This window comes from Eschrichtius robustus, chromosome 1, assembly GCF_028021215.1.
Source record: "Eschrichtius robustus isolate mEscRob2 chromosome 1, mEscRob2.pri, whole genome shotgun sequence".
Classification (NCBI taxonomy): Eukaryota; Metazoa; Chordata; class Mammalia; order Artiodactyla; family Eschrichtiidae; genus Eschrichtius; species Eschrichtius robustus.
In genome coordinates, this window is record NC_090824.1 from 63,864,838 (window position 1) to 63,889,214 (window position 24,377).

A 24,377-nucleotide genomic window follows, 5' to 3' on the forward strand; every position below is an offset into this window, starting at 1 on the left:
TGTTTTTATTTCCATTTCTCTAGGAGGTGGGTCAAAAAGGATATTGCTGTTATTTATGTCATAGCATGTTCTGCCTGTGTTTTCCTCTAAGAGTTTTATAGTGTCTGGCCTTACATTTAGATCTTTAATCCATTTTGAGTTTACGTTTGTGTATGGTGTTACGGAGTGTTCTAATTTCATTGTTTTACATGTAGCTGTCCAGTTTTCCCAGCACCACTTATTGAAGAGGCTGTCTTCTCTCCATTGTATATTCTTGCTTCCTTTATCAAAAATAAGGTGACCATATGTGCGTGGGTTTCTCTCTGGGCTTTCTATCCTGTTCCATTGATCTATATTTCTGTTTTTGTGCCAGTACTATACTGTCTTGATTACTATAGCTTTGTAGTATAGTCTGAAGTCTGGGAGCCTGATTCCTCCAGCTCCGTTTTTCTTTCTCAAGATTGCTTTGGCTGTTCGGGGTCTTTTGTGTTTCCATACAAATTGTGAAAATTTTTGTTCTAGTTCTGTGACGAATGCCATTGGTAGTTTGATAGGGACTGCATTGAATCTGTAGATTGCTTTGGGTAGAATAGTCATTTTCACGATGTTGATTCTTCCAATCCAAGAACATGGTATATCTCTCCATCTGTTTGTATCATCTTTAATTTCTTTCATCAGTGTCTTATAGTTTTCTGAGTACAAGTCTTTCTCCTCCTTAGGTAGGTTTATTCCTAGGTTTTTTATTCTTTTTGTTGAAGTGGTAAATGGGAGTGTTTCCTTAATTTCTCTTTCAGATTTTTCATCATTAGTGTATAGGAATGCAAGAGATTTCTGTGTATTAATTTTGTATCCTGCTACTTTACCAACTGCATTGATTAGCTCTAGTAGTTTTCTGGTAGCATCTTTAGGATTCTCTATGTATAGTATCATGTCATCTGCAAACAGTGACCATTTTACTTCTTCTTTTCCGATTTGGATTCCTTTTATTTCTTTTTCTTCTCTGATTGCTGTGGCTAAAACTTCCAAAACTGTGTTGAATAACAGTGGTGAGAGTGGGCGACCTTGTCTTGTTCCTGATCTTAGTGGAAATGGTTTCGGCTTTTCACCATTGAGAACAATGTTGGCTGTGGGTTTGTTATATATGGCCTTTATATGTTGAGGTAACTTTCCTCTATGCTTACTTTCTGGAGGATTTTTATCATAAATGGGTGGTAAATTTTGTCAAAAGCTTTTTCTGCATCTATTGAGATGATCATATGGTTTTTCTCCTTCAATTTGTTAATATGTTAATCAATATGTTGATTGTTTTGCATATATTGAAGAATCCTTGCATTCCTGGGATAAACCCCACTTGATCATGGTGTATGATCCTTTTAATGTGCTGTTGGATTCTGTTTGCTAGTATTTTGTTGAGGATTTTTGAATCTATGTTCATCAGTGATATTGGCCTGTAGTTTCCTTTCTTTGTGACATCTTTGTCTGGTTTTGGTGTCAGGGTAATGGTGGCCTCGTAGAATGAGTTTGGGAGGGTTCCTCCCTCTGCTATACTTTGGAAGAGTTTGAGAAGGATAGGTGTTAGCTCTTCTCTAAAGGTTTGATAGAATTCACCTGTGAAGCCATCTGGTCCTGGGCTTCTGTTTGTTGGAAGATTTTTAATCACAGTCTCAATTTCAGTGCTTGTGATTGGTCTGTTTATATTTTTATTTCTTCCTGGTTCAGTCTCAGAAGGTTGTGTTTTTCTAAGAATTTGTCCATTTCTTCCAGGTTGTCCATTTTATTGGCATATAGTTGCTTGTAGTAATCCCTCATGATCCTTTGTATTTCCGCAGTGTCAGTTGTTACTTCTCCTTTTTCATTTCTAATTCTATTGATTTGAGTCTTCTCCCTTTTTTTCTTGATGAGTCTGGCTACTGTTTTATCAATTTTGTTTATCTTCTCAAAGACCCAGCGTTTAGTTTTATTGATCTTTGCTCTCGTTTCCTTCATTTCTTTTTCATTTATTTCTGATCTTTATGATTTCTTTCCTTCTGCTAACTTTGGGGGTTTTTTCTTCTTCTTTCTCTAATTGCTTTAGGTGTAAGGTTAGGTTGTTTATTTGATATGTTTCTTGTTTCTTGAGGTAGGCTTGTATTGATGTAAACTTCCCTCTTAGAACTGCTTTTGCTGCATCCCATAGGTTTTGGGTCGTCGTGTTTTCATTGTCATTTGTTTCTACGTATTTTTTGATTTCCTCTTTGATTTCTTCAGTGATCTCTTGCTTATTTAGTAGTGTATTGTTTAGCCTCCATGTGTTTGTATTTTTTACAGATATTTTCCTGTAATTGCTATCTACTCTTATAGCATTGTGGTCAGAAAACATACTTGATAACAATTTCAATTTTCTTAAATTTACCAAGGCTTGATTTGTGATCCAAGATATGATCTATCCTAGAGAATGTTCCATGAGTACTTGAGAAGAAAGTGTATTCTGTTGTTTTTGGATGGAATGTCCTATAAATATCAATTAAGTCCATCTTGTTTAATGTGTCATTTAAAGCTTGTGTTTCCTTATTTATTTTCATTTTGGATGATCTGTCCATTGGTGAAAGTGGGGTGTTAAAGTCCCCTACTATGATTGTGTTACTGTTGATTTCCCCTTTTTATGGCTGTTAGCATTTGCCTTATGTATGGAGGTGCTCCTATGTTGGGTGCATAAATATTTACAATTGTTATATCTCCTTCTTGGATTTATCCCTTGATCATTATGTAGTGTCCTTCTTTGTCTCTTGTAATAGTCTTCATTTTAAAGTCTATTTTGTCTGATTTGAGAATTGCTACTCTAGCTTTCTTTTGATTTCCATTTGCATGGAATATCTTTTTCCATCCCCTCACTTGCAGTCTGTATGTGTCCCTAGGTCTGAAGTGGGTCTCTTGTAGACAGCATATGTGTGGGTCTTGTTTTTGTATCCATTCAGCCAGTCTGTGTCTTTTGGTTGGAGCATTTAATCCATTTACATTTAAGGTAATTATCGATATATATGTGCCTGTTACCATTTTCTTAATTGTTTTGGGTTTGTTATTGTAGGTCTTTTCCTTCTCTTGTGTTTCCTGCCTAGAGAAGTTCCTTTAGCATTTGTTGTAAAGCTGATTTGGTAGTGCTGAATTCTCTTAGCTTTTGCTTGTCTGTAAAGGTTTTAATTTCTCTGTCGAATCTGAATGAGATCCTTACTGGGTAGAGTAATCTTGGTTGTAGGTTGTTCCCTTTCATCACTTTAAATATGCCCTGCCACTCCCTTCTGGCTTGCAGAGTTTCTGCTGAAAGATCAGCTGTTAACCTTATGGGAATTACCTTGTATGTTATTTGTTGTTTTTCCCTTGCTGCTTTTAATATTTTTTCTGTGTCTTTTATTTTTGATAGTTGGATTAATATGTGTCTTGGAGTGTTTCTCCTTGGATTTATCCTGTATGGGACTCTCTGTGCTTCCTGGACTTGATTGACTATTTCCTTTCCCATATTAGGGAAGTTTTCAAGTTATAATCTCTTCAAATATTTTCTCAGTCCCTTTCTTTTTCTCTTCTTCTTCTGGGACCCCTATAATTCGAATGTTGGTGTGTTTAATGTTGTCCCAGAGGTCTCTGAGACTGTCCTCAATTCTTTTCGTGCTTTTTTCTTTATTCTGCTCTGTGCTAGTTATTTCCACTATTTTATCTTCCAGGTCACTTATCCATTCTTCTGCCTCAGTTATTCTGCTATTGATTCCTTCTACAGAATTTTAAATTTCATTTATTGCATTGTTCATCATTGTTTGCTCTTTAATTCTTCTAGGTTGTTGTTAACGTTGTATTTTCTCCATTCTATTTCCAAGATTTTGGATCATCTTTACTATCATTACTCTGAATTTTTTTTTCAGGTAGACTGCCTATTTCCTCTTCATTTGTTTGGTCTGGTGAGTTTTTACCTTGCTTCTTCATCTGCTGTGTGTTTCTCTGTCTTCTCATTTTGCTTAACTTACTGTGTTTGGGGTCTCCTTTTCACAGGCTGCAGGTTCGTAGTTCCCATTGTTTTCTGGTGTCTGCCCCCAGTGGGTAAGGTTGGTTCAGTGGGTTGTGTAGGCTTCCTGGTGGAGGGGACTAGTGCCTGTGTTCTGGTGAATGAGGCTGGATCTTGTATTTCTGGTGGGCAGGACCACGTCCAGTGGTGTGTTTTGGGGTGTCTGTGACCTTATTGTGATTTTAGGCAGCCTCTCTGCTAATGGGTGGGGTTGTGTTCCTGTCTTGCTAGTTGTTTGGCATAGGGTGTCCAGCACTGTAGCTTGCTGGTCGTTGAGTGGGGCTGGGTCTTAGCGTTGAGACGGAGATCTCTGGGAGAGCTTTCGTTGTTTGATATTACGTGGAGCCGGGAGGTCTCTGGTGGACCAATGTCCTAAAGTCGGCTCTCCCACCTCAGAGACACAGGCCTGACACCCCACCAGAGCACCAAGACCCTGTCAGCCACACGGCTCAGAAGAAAAGGGAGAAAGAAAAGAAAGAAAGGAAGAAAAAAGTAAAATAAAATAAAGTTATTAAAATAAAAAATAATTGTTAAAAATGAAAAAAAAGTAATTAAGAAAAGAAAAGAAAGAAGAGAGCAACCAAACCAAAAAACAAATCCACCAAGATAACAGTGCTAAAAACTATACTAAAAAAAAAAAAAAAAAAAAAAAATGGACAGACAGAACCCTAGGACAAATGGTAAAAGCAAAGCTGTACAGACAAAATCACACAACGAAGCATAGAAGCATACACATACACACTCACAAAAAGAGAAAAAGGAAAAATATATGTATATCGTTGCTCCCAAAGTCCACCTCCTCAGTTTGGCATGATTCATTGTCTGATCAGGTATTCCGCAGATGCAGGGTACATCAAGTTGACTCTGGAGATTTAATCCGCTGCTCCTGAGGCTGCTGGGAGAGATTTGCCTTTCTCTTCTTTGTTCGCATAGCTCCTGGGGTTCAGTTTTGGATTTGGCTCCGCCTCTGCGTGTAGGTCGTCTGAGGGCATCTTTTCTTCAGTCAGACAGGACGGGGTTAAAGTAGCAGCTGATTCAGGGGCTCTGGCTCACTCAGGCCAGGGGGAGGGAGGGGTACGGAATGCAGGGCGAGCCTGCGGCGGCAGAGGCCAGCGTGACATTGCAACAGCCTGAGGCGCGCCGTGCGTTCTCCCGGGGATGTTGTCCCTGGATCATGGGACCCTAGCAGTGGCGGGCTGCATGGGCTCCCGTGAGCGGAGGTGTGGATAGTGACGTGTGCTTGCACACAGGCTTCTTGGTGGCTGCAGCAGCTGCCTTAGCTGCTCATGCCCGTCTCTGGGGTCCGCGCTGATAGCGGCCCCTCACGCCCGTCCCTGGAGCTCCTTTAAGCGGCGCTCTTAATCCCCCTCCTTGCGCACCAGGAAACAAAGAGGCAAGAAAAAGTCTCTTGCCTCTTCGGCAGCTGCAGACTTTGTCCCGGCCTCCCTCCCGGCTAGCTGTGGCGCACTAGCCCCCTTCAGGCTGTGTTCATGCAGCCAACCCCAGTCCTCTCCCTGCGATCCAACCGAAGCCCGAGCCTCAGCTCCCAGCCCCCGCCCGCCCCGGCGGGGGAGCAGACAAGCCTCTCGGGCTGGTGAGTGCTGCTCGGCACCGATCCTCTGTGCGGGAATCTCTCCACTTTGCCCTCCGCACCCCTGTGGCTGTGCTCTCCTCCGTGGCTCCGAAGCTCCCCCCTCCGCCACCTGCAGTCTCCGCCCGCGAGTGGCTTCCTAGTGTGTGGAAACCTTTCCTCCTTCACAGCTCCCTCCCACTGGTGCAGGTCCCATCCCTATTCTTTTGTCTCTGTTTTTTTGTTTTTTCTTTTGCCCTACCCAGGTACATGGGGAGTTTCTTGCCTTTTGGAAGGTCTGAGGTCTTCTGCCAGCGTTCAGTAGGTGTTCTGTAGGAGTTGTTTCACATGTAGATGTATTTCTGATGTATTTGTGGGAAGGAAGGTGATCTCCATGTCTTACTCTTCCACCATCTTGAACACTTCCTAAATGACTCTTAATAGGTTCAAATGTTTCCGTATAAAACTTGGTGCTGAAAGTTCTTTTTAAGGGGGTATTAACATTTTTTTAATTTACCTTATTTTAAAAATAATACTTTCTTAGGTATAGAAGACAATATCATTGGCATTTATACATAATCGATATTTTTAATAAGTTAGATTGAGATATATTTTGCATATATAAAATTTACCCTTTTAAATTGTACAGTTCAGTGGTTTTTAGTATATTCACAGTTGTACAGCCATCCACCACTATCTAATTTCAGAACATTTTTATTATCCCCAAAAGAAACCTTAAATATGATTTATACTTAGCAGTCCATCTTTTATCTGAAATGAGGCAGTAACATTCTTGATTCAAATGAATAGTAGCTGACTTGTAATCATATATAGCGAGCTTTCTAAATTACGTCAAGATTTGATACAAAGAACTAGATTACTAGATTGAGAATACATTGCCTAAGTTATTTTTCTCTTTTAACTATTGAAATCCCCCAGCATTTGGTTTACGGATTTAAGTAATTCCTTATGTCATAAATAAGATGTGGCTCAGCAAATTTTCTTTAACACGAGGTTTTTGTTTTTAATATCAACGTGGTCTTTTTGTGAAGTATTAGGAGAGAAGAACTGTGAATTCCAACCTATTTACACTACCAAGAAAATAGTTCTAGGAGATATCTAGGGTTTGCCTAGGAAGTTTAATCACTTTCCCTTTTCATTTAAGATGCCAGTGACAGTGGGCGTTCTTATAAAACAGTCCTGGACCGTTGGAGAGAGTCTCTCCTTTCTTCTGCCAGTCTATCCCAAGTCTTTCTTCATCTCTCCACCTTGGATCGTAGTGTAATATGGTCTAAGTCTATACTGAACGCCCGTTGCAAGATATGCCGAAAGAAGGGTGATGCTGAAAACATGGTACTTTGTGATGGCTGTGATCGGGGTCATCATACCTACTGTGTTCGACCAAAGCTCAAGGTATTTTTTTCTTCTTCTGCTTCTCAGATTAGAATTGAGACACTGAGATTTTGAGTGACAGATGATTAATAATCATTTATGTGATTTATCAGACTGTGCCTGAAGGAGATTGGTTTTGTCCAGAGTGTCGGCCAAAGCAACGTTCTAGAAGACTCTCCTCTAGACAGAGACCATCCTTGGAAAGTGATGACGAGATGGAAGATAGTATGGAAAGTGAGGATGATGAAGTTGATGATGATGATGAAGAGGGTCAAAGTGAGGAGGAAGAGTATGAGGTAGAACAAGATGAAGATGATTCTCAAGAAGAGGAAGATGTCAGGTAAGTCCTACCATGCAATAAAATGAGAGTTCGAGTCTTTAACTAGACAGTCTCTTGACTTTTCAAATGCAAATGGAATGGTTGGGGCCCATAATTTAAAAACAAAAAACTAGTGTGCAATATAGTGTCATAAAGTTCCCCTTGCTTTTTATGTATTATAAACATATGAAATTATTCCCAAGGGAGTATAGTCGCTTTGTGAATTTAGCCAGATCATAAAATCAAGTGTAAGTTTAAGTTTGGTTAGGATGTCAATTCAGAGCCACATCAAGGTTGATATTACTTAGTTTTTTGCTGAAAGCAGCAAATAAGCAGTCCAGAGGATATTCATGAGATAGAGATGAATGCAGCTCCCAATGTCTCTTTTGCTTTTCTGAAGGAGTTATACCCAAATATTGCTGATCTTGGCAGTCTACAGAGAGAGAGAGAGAAATGCCAGGAAGCACATTGTATTTTTATACTCGTACCACATCAGCACCTAGAAACAACTTCTATACTACTGTATAGTCAAGTATTCTGCAGCTTAGCAAGCTGTGTCACCCAGGCCCAATGAATGGCTTTGGTTATTCCTGCCGTGGCAGCACTGGGGCAGTCTCCCTTTATTTGTCCGTAAGACCTCCCCTTGTTTTTAACATTTGAGCTCCATTCTTGTGGAATCAAGAAAATGAATGTGAAGCAAGGGCAGCCTAGAACCAACACAGTACAAAAAGGCCAAAGACTGAGGAGGATGAGTAGAGAGAGCCACCCCCTCTACTTTAAACAAGTTGTTCAATAGCTCCAACTAGCAGGAGCCATTTTCCCTGTAGCTTGTAATGACAGTATTGTGTTAAGCATAAGGATGATAAAGAACTTGGAGAATTTTTGGAAATATTTTAAGTAAACTGGAAGTTCAGGTATGGGGGGAGATGGATATAAGGAGGCTTAATGGGGTTGTATCATCCTTGTCTACAACTTAAAGGCAATTAAAGGGTTGAATCTAGTTTTGTATCTTACAGTAAGAATCAAAAGATGGCAAAGAGATTCTTGGCTTAGTGTTGAGGAACAGTAGGTTTAAGGCCTACTTTTGTGGGATCCATTGGCCAAAACTGTAGATTACCTCAGTATCAATAGTAATGAAAAGTGACAGTCTCCTGTAGCATAAGGAGACAAAAGATTTGCATTTTAAGTTTTTCAACATGATTAAGTCCATTTTTTCGGTTCTCCTGAGAATTTTATTACAGTTTATCACAACCTAGGATTTGATTTTCATGATGATGTCCTGGAGTTACCAAGAAATTATTAAACATTGTCTTTGCATTACAAAGAAATATATGAAAGCACATTTTAGATTTCCATGAAGAGTTTGTTGATTCTAAGTTTAAAGAACTGAGTACAGGATAAGTCTCAGTAACACAAAAGTTATGTATGTAGAACTCATTGGCTGAGTAAGTAGAACAAGGGGGATAGAAGTAATTCATACGTTCATCATTGGTCTGTACAATAATTGTTTTCTAACACTATTTATAGCCCACCAAAACGAAGAAGAACACAAGTTACATTACCTATTAAAACAAGAGGGAGACTTAGCTCTTCTTTCTCCAGTCGTGGCCAACGACAAGATCCTGGAAGATATACTTCAAGGAGTCAGCAGAGTACACCAAAAACAACTGTTTCTTCTAAAGCTACTGGTAGAAGCCTAAGAAAGATAAAATCTGCTCCTCCTACAGAAACTAAATCTTTAAGAATTGCCAGTCGTTCTACTCGCCAGAGTCATGGCCCACTGCAAGCAGATGTATTCGTGGAACTACTTAGTCCTCGTAGAAAACGCAGAGGCAGGAAAAGTGCTAATAATACACCAGAAAATAGTCCCAACTTCCCTAACTTCAGAGTCATTGCCACAAAGTCAAGTGAGCAGTCAAGATCTCTAAATGTTGCTTCAAAACTTTCTCTCCAAGATAGTGAATCCAAGAGAAGAGGCAGGAAAAGACAATCTACAGGTATGAAGAAGTCTAATTTAAGCTATTCTTACCTAAGGAAATTGAGTAATTTGGAAAGATTGAATGTTGAGATACTTTGTATCATTTTTGAAAGGCTGTCCACTATACAGAGTTATTAGGGAGCAACCTGACCTGAAGCATAATGTTCAAGGAAGGGGCAGGTATTTGGAATAAAGGTAAACTACAGTACTAGTATTTCTACTAGTGTAGTAGGGTAGTTGTAAGAAATTTGCAAACAGTGTTCTGTGTTTAATGGAGAGATTTGGCCAATACTTGAACAGCCTCAGTATACCACATTATAACACGTTTCATTCTCTTCCACCTTTGCTTCCTTCAAAACACATGTACTTATCATCACCTAGACAAGCTACATTAGGTAATTTGATAAGGTTCCCACCTGACATACTGAATTTCGGGGCAGGGAGAGTTGGGAACAGTAATATTGTTAGGGAGTGATTACCAGCTGTCTTTTTGATTCTGATAATTGTTGTTTTAGTATTTATATATATATTATATAAATTGTTTATATATTATATATATTTATGTAAGTTGTTGGTAATATTTATCCATGTAATAATCTCTTTACCCATTTATTTCTAATCCTATCCTCTTTTTTCTTTAATGTCAGTAGTAGTAAAACTTTGATATTTCAAAAAATGAAGTTAAACATAAAAAATGCTACTACTGTTCTTTGAAGAATTTTAGATAGTTTGTATTGCATTATTCAAACCCATGACAGGATTAAGGAATTCACTGGTGGAAGAATGGAACATAATGCAGTCGCCAGGTCGTCAGGTTTGGCAGCGGGGTGGGGGTAGTATCAGGTAACTTTGCACTGAGATCTAATTTAGCTTTTCCTACCCCCTTATGTGTTTTGCTCTTCCCCAATCCTGAACTCCAAGCTATTTGGAAAATAGTACACCTGAAGCATTTTTGTTTTAAGAAAGAAAAAAAAAAAAAAAACTCTGCTGAAAAAAATATTGTTGTTGTTAACTGATTTGTGAACTTACTAGCCTGGTTCTAAGGACAAATAAAGGGGGAAATGTGTGGATTAACATTTAAGCAGAGAATTTAAACACCTAGATCTATATATGGACTATACTACTCTTTTCTACTAATTCATTCACCTTAGATCTCATTATATACCTTACATTTTATGAGAAAGCATTTTGCTTTAAGAAAATTCTCCATATAAAATTAGATTTATAAGAATAATCTTTTATTTCATCATTGAGAAATATTTTCTATTATGCAAGAAGGTAATTTATAAAGAAGCCAAGTTTCTAAATCTGAAGAGGTTATTTTCCTAAGGTTGTATTTCAGGAAATGCCAGAGGATTTCATTTTACTGTGGTTAAAAACATATTTTTAATAAAATGGAGTAACAACCCACAAACTTTGTGTTCTAGAATTTCCTTTTGTATTACACTCTTTTTACAATCTGTTCCCAGTGAGTGTTTATTTCAATTGGAAATTTTTAAGATCGAAAGGAAATAACGAATACTTGGTCCAGATTTACCTATCTCTCAGAATGTAAGTCAGTTTAACATCTCAGTGTGTAGAGTGTCGATTTTCTGTTTGAATTTAGTTTGTATTTATATGTCCTGATTAGCTTATGGTGATCAAATATTTTGTTTTGTCATCACCTAAAGTTAACATAATTGTTTATTCAGAATCATCTCCTATGACACTTAATCGAAGGAGTTCAGGTCGACAGGGAGGAGTTCATGAATTGTCCGCTTTTGAACAACTTGTTGTGGAATTGGTACGGCATGATGACAGCTGGCCTTTTTTGAAACTCGTTTCTAAAATCCAGGTAATACTACTAGACTTTATAAAATATTTTCATGTGTATTATCTGATTTAGTCTGCATGGCAACTTTAAGGTAGTCAAAATACTTGTTTAGTCACTGTCTACTTAAAAAAGAAAACAAATCTTGGAACGTTTGTTCCTATATTGAAAAAAATGGAGCTAGCATAGTCTCCTCAGTCCCTTCTAGTCCTGTGACTGATTCTTTTTTTCTTTTTAATTAATTAATTAATTTATTTATCTTTGGCTGCGTTGGGTCTTCGTTGCTGCACATGGGCTCTCTCTAGTTACGTCGAGCGGGGGCCACTCTTTGTTGTGGTGCACGGGCTTCTCATAGCGGTGACTTCTCTCATTGCGGAGCATGGGCTCTAGGCACGCTGGCTTCAGTAGTTGTGGCACACGGGCTCAGTGGTTGTGGCTCGCGGGCCCTAGAGCACAGGCTCAGTAGTTGTGGCGCACGGGCTTAGTTGCTCCACGGCATGTGGGATCTTCCCGGACCAGGGCTTGAACCCGTGTCCCCTGCATTGGCAGGTGGATTCTTAACCACTGCACCACCAGGGAAGCCCCTGTGACTGATTCTTATAAATGATGACAATGTGTTGAAATAACCTGACTTTTTATTCTGTGTAATGAATATGAATGGAGTTGATTCAACTGAGTACCATTATTGGCATTTCTATTATGTAAAACAGTGTTTCTTAAACTTTAGCATACACCACAGTCAATGGAGGGCTTGTTAAAACACAGCTGACTGGGCCCCACCCCAGTCTGTTTCACTGGGTCTGGGATGATGCCCAACCATTTGCATTACTGACAAGTCCCCAAATGATGCTGATGGTGCTGGTCCAGGGACAGCATTTTGAGAAACACTGATGTAAAAGATGGGTACTCTTGAATAACAGAGATAGCCTGACCTAACTAAGGGATTTGAGCTGTTATTTATATATAGGTATGGCAGAATGTGATGTGCCATAGCAGAGGTAGGACAGTGTTAGTTATACTAGAAGTTTAATGGTCTTTCAGAAGTAGAGAAGAGAAGGAATTGATTTGAGCATTTCAGGAGGAAGGAATAGCAGGAATTAGAAAGTTTTTTATGGAAGAACTATTTGATCTGGTCACTGAAGAAAGATGGAATTTCAACAGTGAGAAATGGAATGAGGACATTTTAGGAAGAGGGGACAACAAGTTAAGACCTAGAAATGAGAATATGGGAATGATGGATGGTTTGAATGGAGCAGAGGGTGTGTTAGAGGGGCTCAGACACAACTAGATTGTAAAGGGCCTCACTTGTCAGTATCAGGTGAAGGTTTCTGAATGAAAAAGTGACATCGTCAGAATTCTACTTTGAGAATTCTAGAACCAGAATGTGAAAGATTAATTAACATTGAATAGCGCCTTATAAAAATTAACTCTCTGGGACTTCCCTGGTGGTCCAGTGGTTAAGAATCCACCTTCCGGGCTTCCCTGGTGGCGCAGTGGTTGAGAGTCTGCCTGCCAATGCAGGGGACACGGGTTCGAGCCCTGGTCTGGGAAGATCCCACATGTTGCTTCACATGTGTGAGCCACAACTACTGAGCCTGCACGTCTGGAGCCTGTGCTCCGCAACAAGAGAGTCCGTGACAGTGAGAGGCACGCGCACTGCGATGAAGAGTGGCCCCCACTCACCGCAACTAGAGAAAGCCCTTGAGCAGAAACGAAGACCCAACACAGCAATAAATAAATAAATAAATATTTTAAAAAAAAAAAGAATCCACCTTCCAACACAGGAGACACAGGTTCCATCCCTGGACGGGGAACTAAGATCCCACATGCCACAGGGCAACTAAGCCCACGTGGGGCAACTAGAGAGAAGCACACGCGCCGCAACAGAAGATCCCACATGCCGCAACTAAGACTCAATGCTGCCAAAAAAAAATAAACTCTCAGTTGGACTGTAACTTATTTTTCCTAAGTAGTTTTGTGCTGAATTAAGTTTTGTTACATGTATTTTATTCTTTATTACAAATTCAGTCATGGTCATTACAGAAATTTCTTTATAAATACATTTATGTATCTATATAGAGAGAGAGACAGAGAAAGGAAGAGAACACACAAGCAAACCCATAATCTGTTTTTCACAATACATTAACATTTTTTATAGTATCAAATAAGCTTTTACAACATTACAATGACTGAAATGTATTATGTAATTTTAATGGAATAATAGTATTCAGAAGTTAATATTCAGTTGCTTTTAAGGGCAAAACTTGCATGTATTTGACTACTTATCTTCAATAAATTTTCTATAGGAGAGATATATTTGAATTATTTTACAGGTCCCAGACTATTATGACATCATCAAAAAGCCCATTGCCTTAAATATAATTCGTGAAAAAGTGAACAAATGTGAATATAAACTAGCATGTGAGTAATCTATGTTTTTCTCTGATAATTTTCCTTTAAGGAGGTAAAGGCTGCTTTTCTTTTTATTTAAATGATGTATATTAACATAATTGTGTAGATGGCATCCCAAGAAATCCCTAAAATGCTTATGTATGCATATATGGAAATGAAAGATGGATGGGGATTGAATGAGTTAAAGATATTTTATAGAATCTCATCTTAATAGATGTTCTTTTCAGTTATATAAAATACATCTAATTAAATAATTGTATAATTTCAATAAAACAGTTTTTTAAAGTATTTATAAACAATTTTAAGCTTCAGTTCTGCCACCTTGTTTCAGAGTCATCAATTTCTAAAGAAAAATGTGGACTTCTGTTTTCTTAATGACATTTCCAGATATGATACAAAGATTGTATTTATAATTTACTTTCTTTCATTCTAATCTCATTTGGTTTTTTCGTTCTAGCTGAGTTTATCGATGATATTGAGTTAATGTTTTCGAACTGCTTTGAGTACAACCCTCGTAACACAAGTGAAGCAAAAGCTGGAACTAGGCTGCAAGCATTTTTTCATATTCAGGCTCAAAAACTTGGACTCAACGTCACACCTGGGAGTGTGGATCAAGTTAGCACACCACCAGCTGCAAAAAAGTCACGAATCTGATTTTGTCTTTCTAAAGGATATATTTGAAGAAAACATATTGTTCATGAAAATGGAACATTAAATCATGCTCTAAAGCAGACATATATGTATAAAGCAATAACAACTGATTGACCACATTGAAGTGTGGCCTGCACTATATTCTCAACTTTAATATTAAGCACTCAGGAGAATGTAGGAAAGATTTCCTTTGCTACAGTTTTGTTCAGTATCTAATAAATTTGATAGATGTATTGGCTACAGTACTGGTTTACAGAGATTTTTGTGCATTTTGAGATCATTCATGTGTCCCAGTATCTCAAAAAATATTTTTTCACCTATGATTTATTTTGTCATTGACTTTTTTTTTAGAAGTGTGGTATTAAGAGAGATTTATTTACACAGATAAATCTTCCATGATAGCACAGTTTAGAAAAAAGTGTATACGTCTAAGAATTGTTTAATGAGCAGATTCTCTCAACACTATACATGAATGAATCCAACTTTATTCCTTGAAGTGCTGTACCAGTGCTGGCTGGAGGTATTGAGTCTGAGTTTATTAACTAGATATTTATTTAGCATTCAAAGTAATTTGTGAATTTGTTTTGTATTTATAAAATTTGTACCTGGAAAATGTCCTTTAATTTTTTAAACATTTTATTGTGTTTTTGTTTTATTTCTCTAACTTCCTTAATGATCAGTCAATAAAAGGTAACACCCTCCCTTTTCCCTGGCAATTCTTTCAGTTTTACAGAACTGTATTATAAGTTTCTATGTACAACTTAAGTGTACAAGTAAAATGATCCTTTTTTTTTCAAATATTCTGAATTTCTGGAATTTTTTACAAATCAGAATTGGACTTCTACATGTGATAAATAGACCATAGGAACCAATGTTTTATTGTACCTGAGTCTCTATAGCAGTGATTTGCATCTTTTTCTGCCCAAACCCTTGAGGAGTAAGATACCTCCCATCAGTAACAGTAACATTCTATGGCAGGGATTCTCATTAAAAAGAGAAAAGAAAGTTTGGAATACGCCCACAACCCTGAAAACTGTTTTAAAATAAAATAAATGCTCTTTCCTAGGTATGGAAAACATAGGGGCCTCAGTTTTGGAGGAATAGCTGTTCCTTTTTAGGATGCAGAAGGAAGTCAGGTATCCTCTGTAGGGCTTTTAGGGAGTCAGGAAACAGAACCATCCCTCTATTTTCTCATCTAAAATCCTGAGGATTTAACGAGGTTCATTTGGGGACTTCCCTGGTGGCGCAGTGGTTAAGGATCCGCCTGCCAATGCAGGGGACACGGGTTCAAGCCCTGGTCCGGGAAGATCCCACATGCCGCGGAGCAACTACGCCCGTGAGCCACTAAGCCCGCGAGCCACAACTATGAGCCCTCGTGCCGCAACTACTGAAGCCCGCGTGCCTAGAGCCCGTGCTGCGCAACAAGAGAAGCCACCACAATGAGAAGCCCGTGCACTGCAACGAGGAGTAGCCCCCGCTCACCGCAACTAGAGAAAGCCTGCGTGCAGCAACGAAGACCCAACGCAGCCAAAAATAAATAAATAATTAACTAGGTTCATTTGTTTGGGAAGTTATCCCTCTTTGCTTTCATTTCTTTTTCATATACTCTGAGATGATCAATTCCCTGGCTTCTTTACATGAATATGTTCATATCTGTAACCGTTGGTAAATTTGTAATAATTTCATACGCCAATAACCAAATTTCTTAGAAAGTTTTACTTAATAGCATTTAAGGGAATTCCCTAGTGGTCCAGTGGTTAGGACTCCGTGCTTCCACTGCAGGGGGCACAGGTTCGATACCTGGTCAGGGAACTAGGATCCCATAAGCCATAAGCCACAAGCCATGTGGCCAAAAAGAAAAAAAAAAAGCATTTAAATATTCAAAAGAGAATTCTAAAATATAATTACATTTTAATAGTAAATTACCTGATTACTTAATATTCTTCACTCTTTAATAACAAGTAACTTTTATATTTGTTTTTCTTCTAAGACAATAAACATAAAAAGGGGTCATTTCTGATCAACTAATTGTTGAATTATTCAGCCTGAAAGTCAGTCTTAAAACATGCAATTTATCTTATATGTTGCCTTTCTCAGACTCAGTTAAAATAGAACACTGACTTTTTGGGGAGCAGGGGGCCACACAGCTTGCAGGATCTCAGTTCCCCGACCAGGGATTGAGCCCGGGCCATGGCAGTGAAAGCCCAGAATCCTAACCACTAGGCCACCAGGGAACTCCCAGGACATTGCCTTTTAACCTCCCAGCCAGATTGTCTTATATACAAAAAGCAGCATTTATTCCCATACATATCTGCAGTAATTGAAATTTTACAGAGCAACAAGGTTAACACACAAGGAGGTATGGTAATGGCTGAGAATGTCACATTGCCATGATCAAGAAAGCAGTCAGCATTATTTGACTTCTGTTTTGCTTTTACATTTTTATTCAAGGAGAGAGGACTGCATAATGGAACAAGTAGACCAAAAACATGATTGAGAAAACTTAAGACAGTGAAGGAGACATTTCAGTCAGTTGGGTATCTCTTAGTGAGTTCAGATGAATTATATTTCTAACAGCACTTGATTTGTAATTGCAAGAGAGTGCCAGAAGGGAAAGGAATTAACACATCCTGCTACATACCAAGCCCATTAATATAAAAGTTTTTATCCTTTGTATCTAATAACTATAGGAAATGCTTTTTATGTTAAATAAGGCAAGGACTTCCCTGGTGACGCAGTGGTTAAGAATCCGCCTGCCAATGCAGGGGACACTGGTTCGAGCCCTGGTCTGGGAAGATCCCACATGCCAAGGAGAAACTAAGCCTGTGCGCAACAACTACTGAGCCTACGCTCTAGAGCCTGTGAGCCACAAATACTGAGCCCTCATGCTACAACTACTGAAGCCTGTGCGCCTAGAGCCCGTGCTCTGCAGCAAGAGAGGCCACCGCAATGAGAAGCACGCCAACCGCAACGAAGAGTAGCCCCCGCTCGCCGCAACTAGAGAAAAGCCCACGCTCAGCAACGAAGACCCAACGCAGCCAAAAACAAATAAATTTATTTTAAAAATAATAAGAAATAAATAAAGCAATTGGTTTTGTTATTATTGTTGTTATTCTCTCCATTTTTCAAATGAGGTTTAGACTCAGATGAATTTTGTTTTTCTAAGTACTTGCCCGAGATCACAGAGTAAATGATACCAGGCTGTCAACGTTCCATCTTTCTGGTACACTAGGGTGCCTCCAAGAAGATGAGAAATATGCAGACTTATCTTTGTGAACACTGTAAAAGGGTGGACAAAAGGGAAAATAGAGAATGTATATGTACGTTTATTCGTGTCAGATAATAATCTACATCGCATTTTTTGGAGCAATATTCATTGTAAACACATGATTCTTTTCCTTTTTTATTTGTAGTTCTCAGGATCTCTGACCTAATGTTCTTTATTCATGTACTGAAGGGTGCATTTATATTGTAAAAGCTGCAGTCTTCCGAACTTTGGATTTAGTTACCATGTATTTTTGGCTACAGGGTCCTTATTAATATTTAAGCATATGCAGAAACGTGTGAGAAGCAGAAATTTAATACCTATGCCAAGCTTTGAAGGTAGCAGTTCTTGCAATATCATTCAGTCTCTTATTTGTTTGCTATTTTTTTCCAGTGTTAGAATATTTTAAAATTTTAGACCTTTTCTTGAGAGAAAAGGAGGTATGGTGAGTTACACACGTGGGTAAGTTGTTTGATTTCAGAAAAATGGGCAGAATGCTTAGGTTAATTTCACTAACAAGAGGAAGATTGTACTTAAGCTACAAATTCCACATTAGCCTTTATACTCACTGTTGAAGAGAACTTGTAGTATTAAGTAAAGATATCAAAGCAAACCTGTAGAAAAAATATGCAGGAACATCAGTGTATAAGTAATTTAATGGTATATAAATGACTGAGCAACCCTTTATAATCTTTCCATTCATCCTTTTTCTCAGTTAAAGTTTTATCTTGGGAACCAGTAACTCTTCCTATCAAAGAAATTTGAGGAAATACATTCAGAGTATTGATGGACAAACCTCTGTGTAAAATTTAAGGTTGTGATTTAAGCCTTTGATTTGGTCAATATTAGAGGTGTATTATTTTTTTCCCCAGTAAAATGAAAAATTTACTTCTAGATATAAAATTAATTAATGGTTATTGTCCAAAAAATAGAAAACAATAAATATATAAGAAATAAATTTGATGTATAATTTTTCAGATTATTTTCTTCAGCAAAAATGGGATCGTGGTATACAAATCATATTTTAAGCAGTTTTTTTCACTTAGTGGAATACATTGTGATACTATATTCATCTGTGTGCTGTCTAGTATTCCACTGTGTCTAGGACTCACCTCATTTGGAACCGTTCTCTCAGATACACCAGTCCTGCATTTACTTAAACAGCTAGTCATTTTCATGTATATAACTGCTTCTGTAATCAGATCATTAAAAATGATCTAATGATCAGAAGAGTGAAAAACTAAAAATTGGATAATGGGGTGGTGTAGCATTTCTACAGCTAATAGACATTTAATCTTAAATATTTTCCTGCCTTGGCTTCTTGTGGTATTTCTTCTTTTGCCTGATCCCATGCACTTTTCACTGTTCAGTCCCCACAGTCCTCTAGGACAGGGTTCAGCAAACTTTCTACAAGATAGGAAATATTTAAGGCTTTGACAACCATCTACCTGTGACATAATTATTCAACTCTGCCATTGTAGCACAAAAGTAGCCAGAGATATACATAAATTAATGTGCGGCTGTATTACAGTAAAACTTTATTTGCAAAAACAAGTGGTGGGCCAGATTTGGCCTGCAGGCTGTAGTTTGCTGATCCCTGATCTGGAATGAATAATAATACATAGAGATAATTTAAACAAAGGTGTTTGACAAATAGGAAGAACTCCTAATTGCTTTCACTGGTCCTTGCTCTGGCCACTCCTTAAAAGTCGAGATTGACCTGTACTCTCATCCTTGGTTGTCTTTTAATCTAGCTCTATATGTGTAGTCCCTGAGCAATCGCATACCGTCCCACAGTGAAACCTAGCAACTACCCTATGCTGGTCCTCTGCTTCCACCCACGGAGGAGGAATCGGTGCAGGATTTGACATCCTGCTGTAAACAACTAGAAAACTAAAAATATATCAACAAACTTTTCATACATTGGATAATAGGAAGTGTAGGAGTGTTGCAGGAATGGAGACCCCTTTCAGGGCCCTAGAGTGGGCTCTTGTCTAACACTCGGAAATGAATTGTCCAAGGAGACACACCACGTGCTGACAAAGCAAGAGACTTTATTGGGAAACAGCGCCCCGGGGGGAAGAGCAGCAGGGTAAGGGAACCCAGGAGGATTGCTCTGCCATGTGGCTCGCAGTCTCAGGTTTTATGGTAATGGGGTTAGTTTCCGGGTTGTCTCTGGCCAGTCACTCTGACTCAGGGTCCTTCCTGGTGGTGTGCATCGCTCAGCCAAGATGGATTCCAGCGAGAAGGATTCTGGGAGGTTGATAGGACATATAGACTGGAGTCCCCTCTCTCCTTTTGACCTTTCCTGAATTCTTCCGGTTGGTGGTCGCTTGTTAGTTCCACGTTCCTTACCAGGACCTCCTGTTGTAAGATAACTCATGCAAGTGGTTACTATCATGCCTGGCCAGGGAGGGTGGTTTCTGTCAGTGGTTCCCCTAACAGGACTGTTATGTCTGCAAGATCTCCCTATTACTAGAGCAATCTTCCTAAATAACAACACTAAGCAACTCAATTTCTTATTTACAAATTTCCTTTCCCCATTACCTGCAGTGGGATTAGCTTGGCCTGCACAATCTGTCACCATTCTGTCAGCCTCATCTATCACTTCCCACCACACCATCTATCTATTGGTTCCTGTCACACTGGACTCCGTTGTCTCTCAGGTATTAGGACTCTTCTAAGCTCCATCCTTTTCACTTGCTGTATCTTCCACCTGAAATGTCTTTTGACTACCACTTCACCAGCAGGAAACAGATAACCTAAAAACTTGTTCAAAACACCCAGAACAGAGTTTCTGTTTGGATGATGAAAAGGTCTACAAATGGATAGTCGTGATGGTTGCATGATAGTATGACTTAATGCCACTGAATTGTATATTTAGAAATGGTTAAAATGGAAAGTTTTATGTTGTGTATATTTTACGACAATAAATTTTTTAAACACCCAGAAATGCTAACTAAAACACAGCAAGCATCTGTTTAAATTCATAGCTGAGTTCACATGAGAGTGGCTGAAAAAACATTCTGGCAGTGACATAAGCTGAAGCTGTAGCTGTACTGGGGTGAATGGGCAGCAGCTCAAGGAGATTTGATGGGCTAGGGGCTTGGGTTATAAAACTTACATGCAGATAATTCCTGGGGCTCATTCAGATCAGAGTTGGACTGAAAATCCATATAAAGCCAAAACCCTCATAGGATTACACCTTTATTAAAAATGTGAACTGGAAAAAAATCTGCCAATACGTGGTCCAAAAACCTATAAGAAGAAAAGCCAACCTTAAAAAGTGATCTTTAGGGACATCCCTGGTGGTTCAGTGGTTAAGACTCCACGCTTCCATTGCAGGGGGCGCAGGTTCCATCCCTGGTTAGGGAACTAAGATCCCACAGGCCGTGCGGCCAAAAAAATTAAAACTTTTTAAAAAAAATGTAGAAAGTGATCTTTTAGGCAGACTTCCACTTCCGGGATGATAAAGTTGGCATCCTTTCCCCCAATCCTCCCTCTCAGTAGAACTAAAAACCCTGGACATTATGTATGAAGCAAACTTAAGACTGAAAGGTGGAGACGAAGGCAGACTGACTAGGGACCTTGGGATTTGAGGAAAAACACAGTGATGAGTTTCATGGGTTTCCTTTTTTTTTTACACAAATGTTATTATGTTGTTTTAGAATTTATTTATTTATTTTTAATTTATTTATTCATTTATTTATTTTTTGGCTGCGTTGGGTCTTCGTTGCTGTGCACGGGCTTTCTCTAGTGGAGGCGAGCGAGGCTACTCTTCGTTGCGGTGTGCGGGCTTTTCATTGCGATGGCTTCTCTTGTTGAGAACACAGGCTCTAGGCACACAGGCTTCATTAGTTGTGGCACGCAGGCTTCAGTAGTTGTGGCTCACGGGCTCTAGAGCGCAGGCTCAGTAGTTGTGGCGCACGGGCTTAGCTGCTCTGCGGCATGTGGCCTCTTCCGGGACCAGTGCTCGAACCCGTGTCCCCTGCATTGGCAGGCGGATTCTTAACCACTGCACCACCAGGGAAGTCCCCTGGGTTTCCTTTTTGACTCATGCGTGTATCCAGACAGTGCGGAAGAAGCCAGCAATTGGAAATTCCAGATGGCATGAACAAAAAGGCCAGCCTCAACCAAATCCTTCTCTAGCCAAAGGATCAGGAAAGAGCAGCCTAACAAGACAAAGCATGCAAACAATAACCACTCTATTCCAGCAGACGAAACTGGCCTTAACCCCAACCACACCAGCAAAGACAAAGTGGGGAGCCTAGACCTCCACCCTCAGAAGGATAAAATGAAGTGCCCGATACCGCCCACTGAAGTGGTGTCGCAGAAGACCAAGCAGAGATCCTGGACGTTCATCCCCGCCAGCCAGTGATGAGGTATCCCTCTCTCCCCACACAGTGTCAGTGGAGACCAGGTGAGGGGGCAGAACTCACCCAGCAATAATGAGGAGCACCCCCTTTCTGGTGTCAACACAAGCTGAGTGGAAAACTGACTTCTGTCTGCATCTGGCAGTCACAAGGTTCAGCCCCAACTTCTCCTGTCAGTGGGGTCAGAGAAAGCCAGCTACTGACAAACGGTTTAAATAAGATCCAGTCTCATAATGCAAAAATGTCCATGATGCAATCAAAAATTATTCATTCCAAGAGCCAGGAAGAGCTCAAACTGAAGGAGAAAAACAAAAAAAGATGGCAACACCAAGATAACCTGTTAGAATTATTTGACAGAGATTTTAAAGCAGTCATGATAAAAATGCTTCATAAGCAATTATAAACACACTTGAAACAGATGAAAAAATAGAAAGTTTCAGTGTACTAGATTTCTACTGATGTTGTAACAAATTACCACCAATTTAGCAGCTTAGACAATGCAAATTTAGTTCTAGAAGTCTGACAGGAGTCTCACTGGGCTAAAATAAAGTTTCCAAACGGCTGCTTTCCTTTCTGGAAGCTCTGAAGGCTCTGTTTGCATGAGGTCACCCACATTCCTTGGCTCATGGCCCCTTTCCTCCATCTTCAAAGCTACCAACATTACATTTCTCTGTGTCTTTCTTCATTGTCACATCTTCCTTGACCACTGCCAGCAAAGGTTCTCGGATTTTAAGGACCCATGTAATTAAATTACACCCACCCAGACAATTTAGTATAATTCCCCCATTCAAAGTCCTTAGCTTAATCACATTTTAAAGTCTCTTTTGCCATGTAAGGTAACATTCACAGGGATTCCAGGGATTAGGACATGGACATTTTTGGAGAACTATTATCCAAAGTATACAAAGAACTCTTTAAAACAAAACAATAGGAAAATGAACAACCCAATTTAAAGATGGACTAAAGACCTTAAGACAACAAAGAAGATATATAGATGGTAGATGAGCATATAAAGAGATGCCCCACATCATATACCAGGGAAATGCAAATTGAACAACGAGACACCACTATAGACCTATTAGAACGGCCACAATCCAGAGCAATGACAACACCAAATGCTGGGGAGGATATGGAGTAACAGGAACTCTCGTTCATTGCTGGTGGGAATGCAAAATGGTACAGCCACCTTGGAAGAAAGTTTGGCAGTTTCTTACAAAACATATCCAGCAACTACACTCCTTGTTATTTACCCAAAGAAATTGAAAACTTAAAACTTATGTCCACACAAAGACCTGTATACGAGTGCTTATAAGCAGCTTTATTCATAATTGCAAAACCTGGATGCAACCAAGATGTCCTTCAGTAGGTGAATGGATAAATAAACTGTGGTACAAATAGACAAATGGAATATTATTCAATGCTAAGAAGAAATGAGCTATCATAGCGTCAAAAGACACGGAAGAACCTTAAATGCATATTACTAAGTGAAAGAAGCCAATCTGAAAAAGTTACGTACTGTATGATTCCAACTATATGACATTCTGGAAAAGGCAAACCTACTGAGATAGTAAAAGGATCAGGGGTTGCCAGAGGTTAGGGAGAAGGGTGGGATGAATAGGTGGAGCACAGGAGGTTTAAGGGGCAGGGAAACTACTCTGTATGATACTATAATGGTGCATATATGTCATTATGTATTTGTCCAAACCCGTAGAATGTACACCAAGAGTGAACCCTAATATAAACTATGGACTTTGGGTGATAATAATGTGTCAATGTGGGTTCATCAGTAGTAACAAATGCACAACTCTGGTGAGGTATGTTGATAATTTGGGAGGATATGCATGTATTGGGGGTAGTGGGTATATGGGGAATCTCTGAATCTTCCACTCAATTTTGCTGTGAACAGGGGATTTTTAGGGCAGCGAAACTAATCTGTATGATACTATAATGGTGGCTACATGTCATTATAGATTTGTTAAAACCCATACAACATACAACACACAACACAAAGAGTGAATCCTAATGTAAACTATGGACTTCAGTTAATAATAGCGTATCAATATTGACTTATCAATTATAACAAATATACCACACTAATGGAAGATAATACTAATACAGAAAACTGAGGTTAGGAACTATATGAGAACATTGTACATCCTGCTCTATTTTTCTGTAAACCTAAAAGTGCTCAAATAGACTATTAATTAAAAAAAGAGATTGGCAAAATGGATTAAGAAACATGACCTAACTACATGCTGTCTACGAGAAACTCACTTCAAATTTAACTGTATAGGTAGCTTGAAAGTTAAAAGGGTGGAAAAAGATGTAGCATGCAAACATTGATAAAAGAAAACCAGGAGTGGGACTTCCTTGGTGGTCCAGTGGGTAAGACTCCACACTCCTAATGCAGGGGGCCCATCTTTGATCCCTGGTCGGGGAACTAGATCCTGCAGGCATGCCGCAACTAAGAGTCTGCATGCCTCAACTAAGAAGTCTGCATACCGCAACTAAAGATCCCGCATGCCGCAAATGGGACCCAGTGCAGCCAAAATAAATAAATAAGTTTTTAAAAAAAAGAGAGAACCAGGAGTGGCTATT

The 24,377-nt window shown here is 39.1% G+C and overlaps 1 protein-coding gene across 1 annotated transcript in view; it reads left to right on the forward strand.

Moving 5' to 3' along the window:
• The window catches only part of BAZ1A (bromodomain adjacent to zinc finger domain 1A), an 89,993-nt gene extending 75,147 nt beyond the window's left edge, over positions 1-14,846 (forward strand). The window contains exons 21-26 of the mRNA XM_068546232.1: positions 6,745-6,992; positions 7,085-7,311; positions 8,818-9,287; positions 10,960-11,102; positions 13,412-13,499; positions 13,948-14,846. Coding sequence (XP_068402333.1) covers positions 6,745-6,992; positions 7,085-7,311; positions 8,818-9,287; positions 10,960-11,102; positions 13,412-13,499; positions 13,948-14,144 — 1,373 coding nt within the window. The 3' untranslated portion in view covers positions 14,145-14,846. The remainder of the gene's footprint in view (positions 1-6,744; positions 6,993-7,084; positions 7,312-8,817; positions 9,288-10,959; positions 11,103-13,411; positions 13,500-13,947) is intronic.
• Positions 14,847-24,377: the final 9,531 nt, after the last annotated feature.